Source organism: Scaptodrosophila lebanonensis, unplaced genomic scaffold, assembly GCF_003285725.1.
Source record: "Scaptodrosophila lebanonensis strain 11010-0011.00,11010-0021.00 unplaced genomic scaffold, SlebRS2 tig00000024-arrow-pilon, whole genome shotgun sequence".
NCBI lineage: Eukaryota > Metazoa > Arthropoda > Insecta > Diptera > Drosophilidae > Scaptodrosophila > Scaptodrosophila lebanonensis.
The window spans coordinates 3,289,135-3,303,199 of record NW_022060538.1 but is presented as its reverse complement, the minus strand read 5'-3'; the positions used below and the strand labels follow the sequence as shown (position 1 = coordinate 3,303,199).

Below are 14,065 nucleotides of genomic sequence, written 5' to 3'. Positions count from 1 at the left end.
TTAGGATACAAAATCTTTGTTTCCAAATCTTTGGGGTAGATTTTATAGTCATGGGTTCATCATGCAAAAAAGTGAATTATAGATTGTAATTCAAAACCCAAAACGGACGTGATTGGACGTGATTAATGGAATATACATTCTAATCGGGCCAATAATCAGCAATTGAAGAAACAAAGCACCAAGGACAGTCCTAAGGATTACTGAAGATGGGCACCTTATAAGCAAATGGCTGTTAGTTTATGAAACAATATTTAATATTCCAAAAAAGGAGAAAAAGTTTGGTAGAGTGTTTTTGACCAACGTTTAATAAATACATCTATAACATTGTTAATAGCTGAATATCGAAGCACAGGTTTGAAAAAAAGTACTCAACAAAACTGAAAAAATCTATCAAAAAACAAGAGAGATTCTATAGCAAGCCCGACAGTGAAGTACCTTGTACCCAGAAAAAATTTAAAATTGATTCTCTTATAAGTTTTCTTAAAATTTACCGATTGGGGTGAATATTGCAACAACGGTTTATATAGCTGTGGAATTATCAACAGTATTGTCGAAATAAGAATATTCTTATATGCTATGGGGTCAGAAATTCTTCCTTCTCCCTTTTACATACTTTTCAAAAACCTAACCGAGAAGTAAATAGAGAAATAATAAAGGCCCTTTTAAATATAAAGAGTGAAAGTTAAGTTTGTGCTTAAATTGTACTTTATTATTGCTTAATCTTTGGCCGATGCATAGATCGCAAAATACACATAGTTGTAAAATACAGTAATACAGTATGAAAATTAAAAACATTTATTGTAAACTTTATAACTTACTTTAGACTACACCAATAGATTCACATTAAAGTATACAAATTGTTTAAAAATATACGTATTGCGTTTTTGAATTGATTTTTAAACTAATGATAAGTTCAACAACAAATCGTTTAAGAACAATTCGTAATCCATGGCTATACACATGTGTTATTTTATAAAATATGTAAATAATTTTAGATGTATATAAAAAATTGACTACCTTGTTGTAAATATTAAAAGTTATGGTTTTTAATGCATTCATTTTTAATTGACTTGCAATACATAGTTCTGTGCTTGCTGTAAACGGATGGTTGCAGAAATCGTTGACTTTTTATTGCTCATTTATTGTTATTGCTATAAAAAAGTTGTGGCACTTGTTTGCATAAGAGACGTGAGTTTTTTAAATTGTTGGGCTTGTTTGCGATCATTTTTATGCGTATTGCAGTTTTGCAGTAATTGTGCGTACACTTTAATGCTATATGTCTACTAGTAATAGTATAAAATTAAATAAGAATATACATATGTGTAATACTTGTGGAAGACAAGCAGATCGTGTTCATACTATATAGTTTATGTTTCTAGTGCTCTAGGATTAAGCTTTGTTCGTAAACAAATTACACATCTTAAACATAAAACTTGCAACTAAACGAAAATGATGACATGTTCAACATAATATCATTTTAACGTAACTAAACATTTAACATAAATAAACGGTTTCAGTTTTAGGCCACTGTGATTCTTAAGACACTTTTTGTTTGTTAATTTCTTATTCATTGCTATTTGGTAGCGGTCATTTGAGGTGCTGATTTGTTATTGTTATTATTCTTATTGTGTTCGATTTTGCTCTTTCGGTGTAAGTAGTATTATTAATGTAGTAACAAATATATTTGGCACTCGATTCTTGCTCGTTGACAACTTTCAGCATACATACGAGTATGCATGCATATGGCGCGCAGCACTGGAACCAGACGAATCGCAAATCGCTGTCTATGGAATGTGTTTGCTATTACGCGATGGCTTCGGGGGCGGCGTTGGAGGACGCGGCTTGTTGCTATCCAGTCCACTAATCAAAGTTAAGTTCGTCACTTCTGTGTACTCATAACTTTTATTTATAATACTGGTGGTTTTTGTCATGGTCGATGCCGAGCTAATGTTGCTTATGTTGCTGCTGTTGCTCATGTTGCTCAATTGACTGAGCATTGCATATCCGGCCGGGTTCCAGTCCAGACTGTGCGAGAAACTTGAAAAATCCGTGGAGTCACGTGTCTTGGCAGGCAGTGGCGGCGGTCGTATGTCCTCTTCTGATGTCGAATCTGTGGTTTCTGTGGACCAGTTAAGAAGAAGTTGCAGCACAGTTTTAAAAACAAACTCTTATGGGAAACTTTTATAATATCGTTAGATCAAATCAGGATTGTTGCCAGAATTTTTATATATTTCCATCAATTTACAAAACTCCTTCATCTACCTCAAACAAATATCATGTTTGTAACTCAAAAACATCCTGTTATATTCGGTGGACAAGTTAAGAAGAAGTTGCAGCACAGTTTTTTTTTAAATACTAGCATTTCATCAAACAAACTTTTATTGGAAACTTTGGTAATATCATTAGCGGGATTGTTGGCAGAATTTTGAAATATTTCCATAATTTTCCAATCCTCCTTTTCCAAAATCCTTCATTTACCTCAATAAAATCCTGTTATATTCGGTGGACAAGTTAAGAAGAAGTTGCAGCACAGTTTTAAAACAAATTCTTATTGGAAACTTTGGTAATATCATTGGATCAAATCAGGATTGTTGGCAGAATTTTTAAATATTTCTATCATTTTCCAAAACTCCTTTATCTACCTTAAACAAAAATCATATAATACTCTGTGGACAAGTTTCAGCACAGTTTTTTAAATTTTATCAGCTCATTAAACCAATTCGTTTTGGAAACTTTGGTAATATCGTTGGATCAATCAGGATTGTTGGCGGAATTTTTAAATATTTCCATAATTTTCCAAAACTGCTTTATCTCCTTCTGTTCTTCATTATATCCATTCCATTTAGGGACGACACTTGAAGTCTAATATAAATATGTATAATCAATTTTACAAATTCATCACATTGCTGCGATTTCGCGTAATAACCTTTTTATAAGAATCATCTGTAGTTGACGGAATGTAAAAACATTGAAAAATGGGTTCGAAAATATTTATTCTAAATACGTTTTCAATCAGTTTCCTAACTGTACCTTTGGAAAATGCACTGCAATAAAATACTCAAATATAGACTGTTAGAGAGGGTCTCTCCTTCCATTACTAGACCCATAACCTCTCAAAACTTGATAGAACATTTCATAAGCAACAATATAATACCCAAATATTAAGCTGGTGACTTACCAACTGAATTACGATTACTGCTCTCGGACAGAGATCGTGAGTCGGTGAAGTTTTTCATGCTCGCTGTGGGCGTGGCTATGCTGGCGGGTCGAGATAAACGACGTTCCTTTTCTTTTTCGGAACGTAGAGGCCTTTTTGGTGTGAGCTATATAACAAGAAATCAAGTTTATTCACAAATATCAACAAATATCTATCGGTAATAGCATTTACCTCCTCGGTTAGGACACGCGGGTCTGGTGTTTTTGGTCCACTTAGCGAGGTATTCGAGGCGCTCACTATGGAGTTGATAGATGAGCTTATTTCCTTTTCGGGCGTCGATGTTATGGTTGTCAACGGTGGAGTATACCACTGACTATTGGCCACTGGCAAGCTCAGCGTGTCCCGATCCAACTGTGTGGTGTGGGGTGCGACAAGTTATTAGCAATAGCTTGAGAATTTGCAAGCAAGTGGAGTTGTTACCTTTTTCATTGACCGCCGTTTGGTCGGTGTTTTGTCCTTGTTCTTGTTGCCCTTCGTGCTCGGCGTGTGCCCCAAACTGGGTCTGTGGACGACAGTTGCAGGTATTTACAAGGCAAGCAACATAAATGCGAAAAAGCAAATAAAATGAAAGGCAAATCAAAATAAAGTTAAATTTAAAACGAAACGTTTAATTAGAATAACAAACTAAAACCCGCACAAAATATTGAGTGAAGATTCAATTATTAGTCAAAATTCACGCTAAAGCAATGTTAATTGAAAACTCACCTTGGATTGAAGCTCAAATTGGCAAATGTAGATTTGATAGAGCTGGTTTGGGGGCGTGGCAAAAATGTTGACTTCGAGAGGCCGCTACTGCAAATTTAAAAAGGAATCGATCAAATTACAACTGGATACCAGAAAGTAATCTCTTTACTTACTCTGAAGATCCCATGCTGGTTTCCGACAGGCGATTACTGCTGCCATCAAACAGGGCCGGGTGGAAGGAGTTATTTCGTCGCATTACCACGGAATCGCGATCGAGCTTTAAATCGCAAGACTTGCGACCGTATTTGGATTCAACCTTTTGCTGCATTTCCGAAAAACGCGACTCCATGTGCTCCTGCAGATCCTTAAGGCTTTCGGGCACACGTTGTCTGTGCAGCAAAATTGCTGCAAAAATAACACCAATTAGTATTTTTTATTTAAGGGACACAATTCACGCACCAATTTCCAGCAGCGGTACTTGCGAGGCAATCAAATCTTTCAACTCTTCGATGAGGTCCCTGTCCTCAGCACGCTCCTCCAGATACTCGGGCGTTAGGAAGGCCTCCTCGTACTTCGTGAAGCCGCCCATCACAGCCGGATCGACAATGCCATTGATTTTCATTGTCAATGGATTAATGCCCAACTTCTCATCGCTCTTGTACTGTATGATTAAGTCGCGTAAGTCCTTGTTAGCGGTCTTCATTGTCTCGACAGCTAACTCCAAGGGCGAGATCTTGAAAGTTTCCGTGTGGACGACTGGAAACCAGCGCAAAATGCCCGGCAACGGAAACCGTGTCACCAGTACTGTACGCTCAAGCCACAGAGAACGCACATCATCCATGCCGCGACCACTACTGCTGTCTCGATACGGTCTCGAGAAACGGAACTTTTGCACATTGTTCGAAGTGAAGTACTTGACAATCTCATTGGAGATGATTTTCTCGTTGAACTTGGCGAACGCATCGTCCATGATGGGGTCCACTTTGTTCACCTGAATGTACTGAGAATCGCTATTGGTGATATCTTCGCCAGGCGCCTCGAGCGTCTGCATTAGCTCGGCCTGCGGATGTTGCGCGAGAATGCGTGTGCAGAAATCAGGATGACGCTCGTACTCCTTGCCGCGAAAGATGTACACTTTGTTTTGAAGCAGACGCGGAAATCCACGACCGTAGAAGCACACACGGAAATACTCCGATGTGTGGCGCAGCTCCTTGAGTATCTTCTCGTAAAATTCTGCCATGGTCTTCAGCAGCTTTGCCAGTTTAATATAGTCGTAGATCTCGTTCTCATACTGTTCCGTCAGCACCTTGCACATGTCTATGGCGCACTCCCATTGCTTGCCTTTATCAAAGTAATCAATGACATCAAAGTACAGTGCCTCCTTCAGTTCGCGATGCGTGCGGCAATGGCGGTGGCGATCAGTTTGCAGCTGCGGCGTCAGTTCTGTATCGTTCCAGAGCAACAGTTCGGTGTGCAGCTTGAGGGTGAAGGCCGCCTCGGTATAGTTTTCAAATTCCATGTGCAGGGCACACAGTTTGTATACATAACGTATGTACATCTCCTTGAGGTTTACCTCCGAGTAGAACTGCAGCAGCGAGAAAGTGCAGGCCATGCGATTCTCCTTGCTCTCGTCCTGTATAAGGTAGCGGTACTCCAAAAGCTTGTCCATCTGCTTCGTCACCATATGCACGAACTTGGTGCCCTCAATGTTGAGCGAGGCATGAGCTTCGCAACGCTCCAGCATGATTTTCTCAAACAGCTGCTTGTAATCCGTATCGCCTTTGCCTGGAAGAATAAGGAAGAAGGTTGATTCATCATAATTAGTATAGTACTTGTATATTGAAATTGTAAAGAGCATATTTATAAAGTTTATTTTCATGCCTGGGATTATCGACCAAGAAGGTTAGTGTCTAATGCTGTTAATAAACTAGTGCTAGAGGTATTTAACTTGTCTCTGTTGTCGATTACCTATTGACTTAAACGATGTCTACTAAAAACTCTCTGTCAGTCAATAAATAAATAGACACCATGTCTTATTTTTTCCCTCCAAAACCAGGTCAGTTCACGCATTTCAATATCAGTCCTATTCGATATTCTATTACAGGCATGACCATCAAGACGCTGATGGAGTTGAACGCTAGTTGAACTATTGAAATAGAAGAAAGAAACAACGAATCCGATCGAACTAACTACAGACACTCCTTGGAGTATTATATTTCTTAGTTAAAAAGTGGACAATTAAGTTCCAAATGAATGAATTTTGGACCCGAAACCTCTTTAAATGCTTTGCAAAGAGACAAGATTTAATTCCAAGATGAACTTTTGTTTTCGTTTTAATTTTAAATACTTTAACGAAGAACCTTAGAAATAGGCTTAGGCTTACCCATTCCGATTAGCATGTCTAGTTTCTCAATCATTGCCGTTTTGAATTCAGCAAAGTTGCCCTTGTAGTGAGCATTGTTGCGCTTGGTATCGCCATAACTCTCAACCTCAAGTCGTGAGCTGTAATACTCGCATTGCATCATGTCGAAGAATATCGGTATGGTTTCGCAGCGAAGCTCACGTTCAGGTATCATGCTCATTTCCAGAATAGGTTCGACCAAATGCGGCACAAACTTGGGCTTGTGCTCGCCCAACTGGAACCACATATTGCGTATCTCTTTGGCCGTGTCCTTCCGGATATCACGGTAGCGTGCGAACACAATCTGCCGCTTGTTGTCATTGAAGTCGTTCAGCTGCAGAGGCGACTGCACCAGAAACGCAATGGAACACTGGAAGAAGTTCGACCAGATTTGCTCCTCAAACGAGTCCAGAAAGTGATCTGTGATGACGATGCTCAGTTGTTGAAGAGCGCCCAAAATGACCGTGTTCTGATGCATAATCATGTCCATCCAGTCGCGCGGAAAAACGGCCTTCTGGTCCGGCGTCACTAGATCCTTGAAGACCAGCAATATTTCGACGACGAAGTCCTGCAGCTGGGAACGATTCCGCAGATCCTTCACAAAATACTCGTAGTGCGCCTCATCCATGCGCTGCAAAATGCCGAGCATAATGGCAAAAAAGCTGCCCACCAGACCTGTATCGCGGTCGAGCGCATGCGCAGCCTTCATAACAGTGCGCAACAGAATTATCATAATATCTCGGATGTCATTGTGCGTTGGCCCCACATCCGAGCGATAGAGCAGCTTCAGTATGTTGTTCATAATGTTGATGCACTCGGCAATCTGGCATTAATAGATGAAACATTATTAGTTGGGGGAAATAATCGTGGAAATCAAACATAAGTTATTGCGGAAGAACTTTAATTTTAGGCGTCTTCGAACGCGATTGGGGGTCTTCAATATTCAATATTTACCTAATTAAGTGTAAATTAGTTTAAATCACATATGTAGCTGTAGTTATGGGTCACATAAATAATTTATCAAACAAACATTGCAATAAAAAAGCTGCAACAACTGAACTTATCGCTAACTTAGCATAGAAAGTGTCAAGCATTTGCGTTCTGCTTCAACACTGAAACGTGATGGACGTTAAAGCTAAGATATATATATATATATATGGAAAACCATTGAGCTTAGAAAGTGTGCACAAACACCGGCAATTGCAGAATGGCGAGTAAGTAGCTTAAAATTGTATAACATATGGACATATTGCAATAGGCATTTACTATATGGTGCTATAAACTACAAGCCTGATCTTTGTGTTTGATTTTGTTGGTCTTGGTTGATATGATATTTTGTTACCTTTTTATTGGCAGAGGTCTCACGTGTATGCAGTTGGGATTTTAATTGTCCGAGCACTTTGGCGGCTTTGGAAAGATTCTTTTCTTGCTGCCAGATATCGGTTTTCGAGTCGCCCTATTTGTATATAACACAATTGTGATTGTAACAAAAACAAAAACAAAAAAAACAACAATAACGCACACCGGACACAGTGGGCATATGTGGGTATTTAATTGCTGCTTTATTTTAGAGGTACATATGTATTTATAAAGATAACATGGAGTAAACACATTTAGTTGCAATGATATACGAGTATTAAAGAATTGTAAACGAATTTACATAAGTATCGTAGTGTGTATGAGTGCTAATCAACAGCCCAAAAGTAGTACGAAACAATAGAAAGTGTAACATTGGGTGTACATTCACGTGATATTATAGAGTGTTGCGCGACTGGCAAGACAAAGAAATGTTTGATCGTATATTGTATGTAGAGAGAGGCATGGTCATTATTAATTAATTATACCCTTTTATTATTTGTACGTGAGTTGTGTTGGGTGTATGCTATGTGGTGTACGTGTGTGTGTGGATGGGTGAATGATTGGTGCTTTTAATGGATTGCCAGATGGATTTTATAAACATTTCGCTTAATGACGATGGGTGAATTATACGTGCCACGCAGCTAAACAAATCTCTAAATATATTCTTTGGTGGTTTATGGATAAACACTTACACAAATTTACATGAGAGTCTGCTGCTAAGAAATGCCTGACTTAACATATAAATCAGAATATTTAGCTAAACATTTGTGGGGATGTGTTGCTACGACTACTTTAAATAGTGCTTACAGGCTAAGACAATGTCTTAATCAACATATAGAAAAATATCGAATTTAAATTAAGACACGGACACAAGACAAAGACATAAAATACAATTTTGTTGTGCACATGCCAAAGAAAAAATGTTCAAACACAAATGCAAATCACATTCACAAGTAATGTGAAAACATGCTTAAAACTAACTAAGAATTGCTTGCAAAAGCTACAAAATATTAACTTAAGTCATATCAGATGCAAACGATGCAAAATTAATAACATGTCACATGTCAAGTTTTATTCGAATTCGCGAACTTTAGAAACTTTGTTTCAAACTTTGTAGCTGACAAGGAGTTCGAAGAACACCCAAAGCCGTTCCCTAAGTTTAAAGCTCGGCTGATCCAACTCTCTTTATTCGAGAAATATTGTTCAAATAGAATTTGAAACTACTTCAATTATTTTTGAAATAAAGCCTAATTATCTGCATTAAAAAAAAACACCGATTCAGAGCAAAGCTCTTGATACTCCCCAAATTAGCGTCGAATCCTCATGAAACAGCTTTAACTTTTAAACTTTTTTTTTTTTAAAAACACACAGTACTGTTGCGAATTCAATATATTACTTCTGTTTTATATTAATAATTATTAAAATATTCAAAATTTTCACATTTATGAACCTTGAAGTATGCTTTAAAAAAGTTTATATATGTATAAAACCCTCATAATTGCTATCTGTTTGAACGCTGTGGTTTGTTAAAAAATGATAGAGGTACATAGTAGAATGTACACATTGATTGTTAAATGTACTGTTATTCGTTTTAACATAAAGCTGATTGATTTCAATTAGTTACTGTTACTGACTGACTTGACTTGAACATGTGTATATACTTGTATGTGTGGGTTTGAATGTTTTAATTTTGCGTCTTGTCAATGCATAAGAAGATCGCATCAAGCACAAATTGAACAATGCATCATATTATAAACAAAATGCAATTTTAAAATAAAATGAAAAATTAGTTGGAGACACGCGATTGGTTTGCAGCATCCAGCACTTACCTCCTCTTTGCTCTCGAGATGATCTTTAATGTGCTTGCAAAATACAGGCAATAGTATGGCGCGACATTTGGGCAGGCTGAACAATTTAGTTTCCACAAAGTCTCTGATGCATCCCATCTTGGACTGAAGCAGACGACGTGGCGGAAACTTTTCCAATATTTCTATAATGGCAACGCTGTGGAAGAATGCAAAGAATATGTTAAAATGTTTATTATATATTGAGTTGATCTCTGGAGATACGTACCTCAAACGTACTGGATCGAACACCTGCATCAAATCTGTCGCAATTATGTGCAAATTTTTCAGCAGCATGCCCTCGGATTTTAAGAGATCTGTCGGACAGCCAATCATATCGATGAACAATTTTAGCAACGCGTGGAGACGCGTGGCAAAGTCGTCGGGTTCGAGATTACAATTCATCTCGTAGAGCTGACGCGAGCGGATGATAAACTTCATTATATAGTGTAAGCAGCGTGTGATCTTAAACAACCGATCCACTTCACCGCTCTCCTCGTAATCGCCGCCATCCACGGACTTTTCGCGCGGCTTAATAGCATCTCGAATGTTTTGCTGCAGAACGTCGATAAGCTTCCTGCAAATACCATTATAACATGTGATCTCTATGTATTAGCAGATTAATTAGAAGGACTTACGCATAGGCTAAAGTTGCCGAAAAGTTCTCATTTATATACACATCCAGCACGGTAAGGAAGTGTTGATAATTGGAGGTGACAGTCTCTATCAGGTATATAATGCTCATGAAAACCAACTGGTCATACTTTTCGGGATCATCGTTCTCCACCAGTATGTTGAACAACGCGTCCAGTATATCTTGCAGAAATTTCACGACCTCCTCGCCAGGCACAGAGGATAAAGCTTGCAGCGATTGCTCAAGTTTATCCTTGTGGCCAGACCAGTTAAGTAGACCCAACAAACTCTCTAAAATACAAAAAGAAAATCAGTTAGTTTTGTTTTGTTCCACAGCCGTTAAAAGAGTAAATATAATTTTTGTACATACCGCTTTGGGTTAGCTTGGTGCTGCAGAGGTTCACATCGATGGTCAGCTGATCTTTGGGCAGCAGAGACAGACCAGTAGTAGAGGGTTTCGTGCCCTGCAATTCGGCTGTCGTAGCTGGCAGGTCCATGTAGCTGGCCGCCGTCTTATCGTACTTCTTGTGATCGACTTTGTACACGGCCAGGACATGCTGACCCTGTGGTATAGTTGTGCCATTGGCCTGCATGAGACGCACATAAGCCAGACCGAAGGGTTTTTCCGCTCGATCTTTCTGTTCATTCGAGCTGCGATGTTTGAGCATGAAGCGCAAGTGGCATTGCTTGAAGTCCCAAATGGAAACATGAATTTTAAAGATCTCCTGCCACTTGGGCTTGTCGTCGTGGTAGTACACCACGGACTTGTACTCGTCGATAGGCGCATGTCCAGCTCCTATACTCATAACGCCTGAGACCAGCTGACCCTGTTCATTCGCCACGCACACCGTCACCTCCACATTCTTCTCCGACTTCTTCGCAATGCGTGCGAATTCGCCACAACATATGGTCAAATATAAGTCGTTTCGTACATCGCCCGGCAGTATGACTTCGGGAAAACCCATTTTACGCGCCACTGGCACATTGGGATGCACCAGACGTGGGAAGTCCTCTTTAATCTGTTTGATGTCACCACGCAGCACCTCAATGGTTACGGCCATTTTGGAGTCGATCTTGCCAATGTCCTTGTTGGCAATTAGCTTGCGGAGGGTGCCATCCAAGGTGTCCTTTTCGCACATAATGAAGGGTAAATCCAAGTTGCCACGAAAGTCCTCCGGTTTGTTTAGTATCGGTGTTAGATCCTTAAAGGCCACACCAAAAGGTCGCCGCATAATGTACTCCCCGGTGGTGCCAGATGAACTGCTCGAGCTGACCGACAGCTGCGAGGGCTTCCGACTGGCCGCCGTGAGGACATTGTTCGCAATGCTTCTGCTTGTTCGCCGGGATTCGCTAGTATCCTTCATCTCCATCGAGCCAATGCGTATAGCATAACAGACTAGATAGATTTTGGAGATGCTCAGATCATTACGACTGAGATCGGTGAATAGCACGCGGTTGTTGTCAAACTGATCGATATCTCGTGCAATGCCGGTGTGCGACCACTTGACCACATAGTTCTCCGTAATGGGCTTGTGTTTCTCACCATCGAAGAGTGTAAACAGCAGATCGGAGTCATCTTGAAACTTGCACACAAACGCATTCACATGCAGCAGAATGTTGTGCGAGAATTTGTTGTGGGCACGCGTTGTGCCGCGTGAGTGACTCACGCGCTATATAGATAGGGAAAATAGGAAGGAATAAAAATAATAATTCGCAGTGCAACCTTTATCATTTCTACTTACATTGGCTTTATCTATCCGTCCAACAGCCTGAACGTGCTGTTCGTAGAGCTCTGTGGTGGCAATGGCATTTGTGTCTAATATATCACCGCTCTCGTCACGCACGACCATGTCTAGGCCGAGCAACTTGTTGCCCGTATCTATTTGTTCTGTGGCCTGTAACTTCAATCTACGCATCTCATCCACGGGAAAATTGCCAGAAATGAGTAGCGCACGATTATTGTGCAGCTCATTCATTTTTCTCCGTATCTTTTGAAAGTTCTCATCTGTTCTCTGCAGGGGAAAAAGTAAATGTAAGAAACAGATGAAGAAATTATGTTTAAAAGTGTAACACTTGTCTTAGATTTGGAATATGAATCCAAGGGGGAAACTGAGCGAATTTGAGTAGCTATACGATTGGTTTCATATAATATATTGGACTGTAACGAGACTTATGTCTTCTCTTCTTCTCTGTTGAAATCTGAATATCAATAGCACAGTTATTTTAAATTTTGGAGATCCCGTATGGCTGTAATCTTTTTGAATACATATTGATCGTTATGGTATTTTATACATTCGGACGGACGGAACGGTATATATAATATTTAATGACGAGAGAAAAAAAGAATGAAAATTTGTTCAATTAATTTCGTATCCAATATATGAAGGAACGTTTCTCGCTTATACTATAAGTCCTAAAATTTAGTTTTGGATTTTAATCATATACTCGTAGATTCATCAAATTTGTTGAAAAACAGTTGTGAGTGTTATATGTTTTTGAAAAAAAAAATAATAATAATGAAACAAGAAAAATTAAACTTTTTATTTATACTATAAACTAAAGAGTGCAATCAACGGCTTAACGCTTCCAATTACAATTAGAATTGCAAATTTAAAGGATGTTTTAATAAAACTGACACCCAAAGTGCCGGTCAAGGTCGGTCTACTTACCAGAAACAAACGCTTCGCTATAGTGCCCCATTCCAGCAGTACTTTTGTGATCTCTTCTACAATATCCGTCCGCTTAATGTAATATTCGCCATTCACGATGTTATACTCGCACAAGTGTATGTAGGTTTTGGGAAAAATGCCGCGTGTTTCCTTTGCTCTGCAAACCGAAATGAGATAAAAAAGTGGGGGAATGGTATAGTTCATTAAATTTTCTGTTCAAAATGTGCGCTGCATATGGCAATACAAGTACCAACTACAACAGCAACCAAAGAAGCAACAAAACAAATTGCCAGTGCGTGCTATACATATGTAGGCATATATAGACGTACATACATACATACATATGTGTGTATATACCCATAATAATATGTACAATATATATGACACAATTCATCGTCGTTGGCATTTCTGATGAATTACTCAATGCTGTTGTTGGTGCCGTTTCCATTGTTACTCGGAGCTCTTGTTGGCAGAGGAAGTGAGCGCCAAGTGTGACACTCGCAAATGAAATGGAATGCTTTAATTTGGTTCAATTCAGGGCTTGACATGCGGGGTGGCCCCTTTTAATTGCCTAAGCATTCATTGAATGAAGAGCCTATTCCTAACTCCCCCCATGCCGACTCCTGCCAATTGCTAAGAGAAGCGGCAGCAACATTGATAAAAGTCTTTAGCATTGACTTTAACTATTGACTCTTCTTCAGAGGGAATGACAAATCGTTCCATTGAACTTCAGGTACGCGCCAATTAATGGCCTTCAATTTAATAATAGTAGCTGACTGAACTGACCGCATCAATTGATTTTGATAAACAATCCACAGAATTCGGTTTCGATTGGGAAATCGTGAGAAAATGCACAATTAAAATTGATATTTCTTTATAAACACAACACACACCAAACAAAATAAACAGCCCGACAATTTTTTCTTTCTTTCTTTATTGTTTTTGTGGGCCGAAGAGGTTATCAGCGTAAAATTGCTTTTGAAATGGCCTACCCCGCTCCCCTCCCCAACCATTTTTATCGCTTAAAGTAAGAACTCTTTATGACAAATGGGAAATGGAAGTGCGATAATTAGATGCTAATAGGATTTTATAATGACGCCAACGGAATGAACGACGCAATCGGCTATTTATTGGATTATTTCTCGAATTCTCATTTACTTGGAAGTTATAAAAATAGATATACTTATTTGATAAATATTCCAATAAAAAAGTAATTGCATTTTTAATGGCGTCACTAAGTGAACCCTACTGCCAAGCA

General features: G+C 39.0%; 1 protein-coding gene across 2 annotated transcripts in view; it reads right to left on the bottom strand.

Annotated features, from left to right (window-relative positions):
* Positions 1 to 889: 889 nt before the first annotated feature.
* LOC115620464 (dedicator of cytokinesis protein 1) overlaps positions 890 to 14,065 on the bottom strand; it is a 29,324-nt gene continuing 16,148 nt past the window's right edge. The window contains exons 3-17 of one of the 2 annotated variants that reach the window (XM_030513695.1): positions 12,808 to 12,964; positions 11,881 to 12,150; positions 10,509 to 11,808; positions 10,144 to 10,429; positions 9,735 to 10,082; positions 9,491 to 9,665; positions 7,645 to 7,758; positions 6,285 to 7,125; positions 4,361 to 5,686; positions 4,075 to 4,306; positions 3,923 to 4,009; positions 3,638 to 3,719; positions 3,389 to 3,568; positions 3,179 to 3,323; positions 890 to 2,119 (exon numbers count right to left, since the gene is read on the bottom strand). In XM_030513695.1, the coding sequence (XP_030369555.1) occupies positions 1,785 to 2,119; positions 3,179 to 3,323; positions 3,389 to 3,568; positions 3,638 to 3,719; positions 3,923 to 4,009; positions 4,075 to 4,306; positions 4,361 to 5,686; positions 6,285 to 7,125; positions 7,645 to 7,758; positions 9,491 to 9,665; positions 9,735 to 10,082; positions 10,144 to 10,429; positions 10,509 to 11,808; positions 11,881 to 12,150; positions 12,808 to 12,964 (5,878 nt within the window). In that variant the 3' untranslated portion in view covers positions 890 to 1,784. The remainder of the gene's footprint in view (positions 2,120 to 3,178; positions 3,324 to 3,388; positions 3,569 to 3,637; positions 3,720 to 3,922; positions 4,010 to 4,074; positions 4,307 to 4,360; positions 5,687 to 6,284; positions 7,126 to 7,644; positions 7,759 to 9,490; positions 9,666 to 9,734; positions 10,083 to 10,143; positions 10,430 to 10,508; positions 11,809 to 11,880; positions 12,151 to 12,807; positions 12,965 to 14,065) is intronic. The other variant, XM_030513696.1, reaches the window with a different exon arrangement.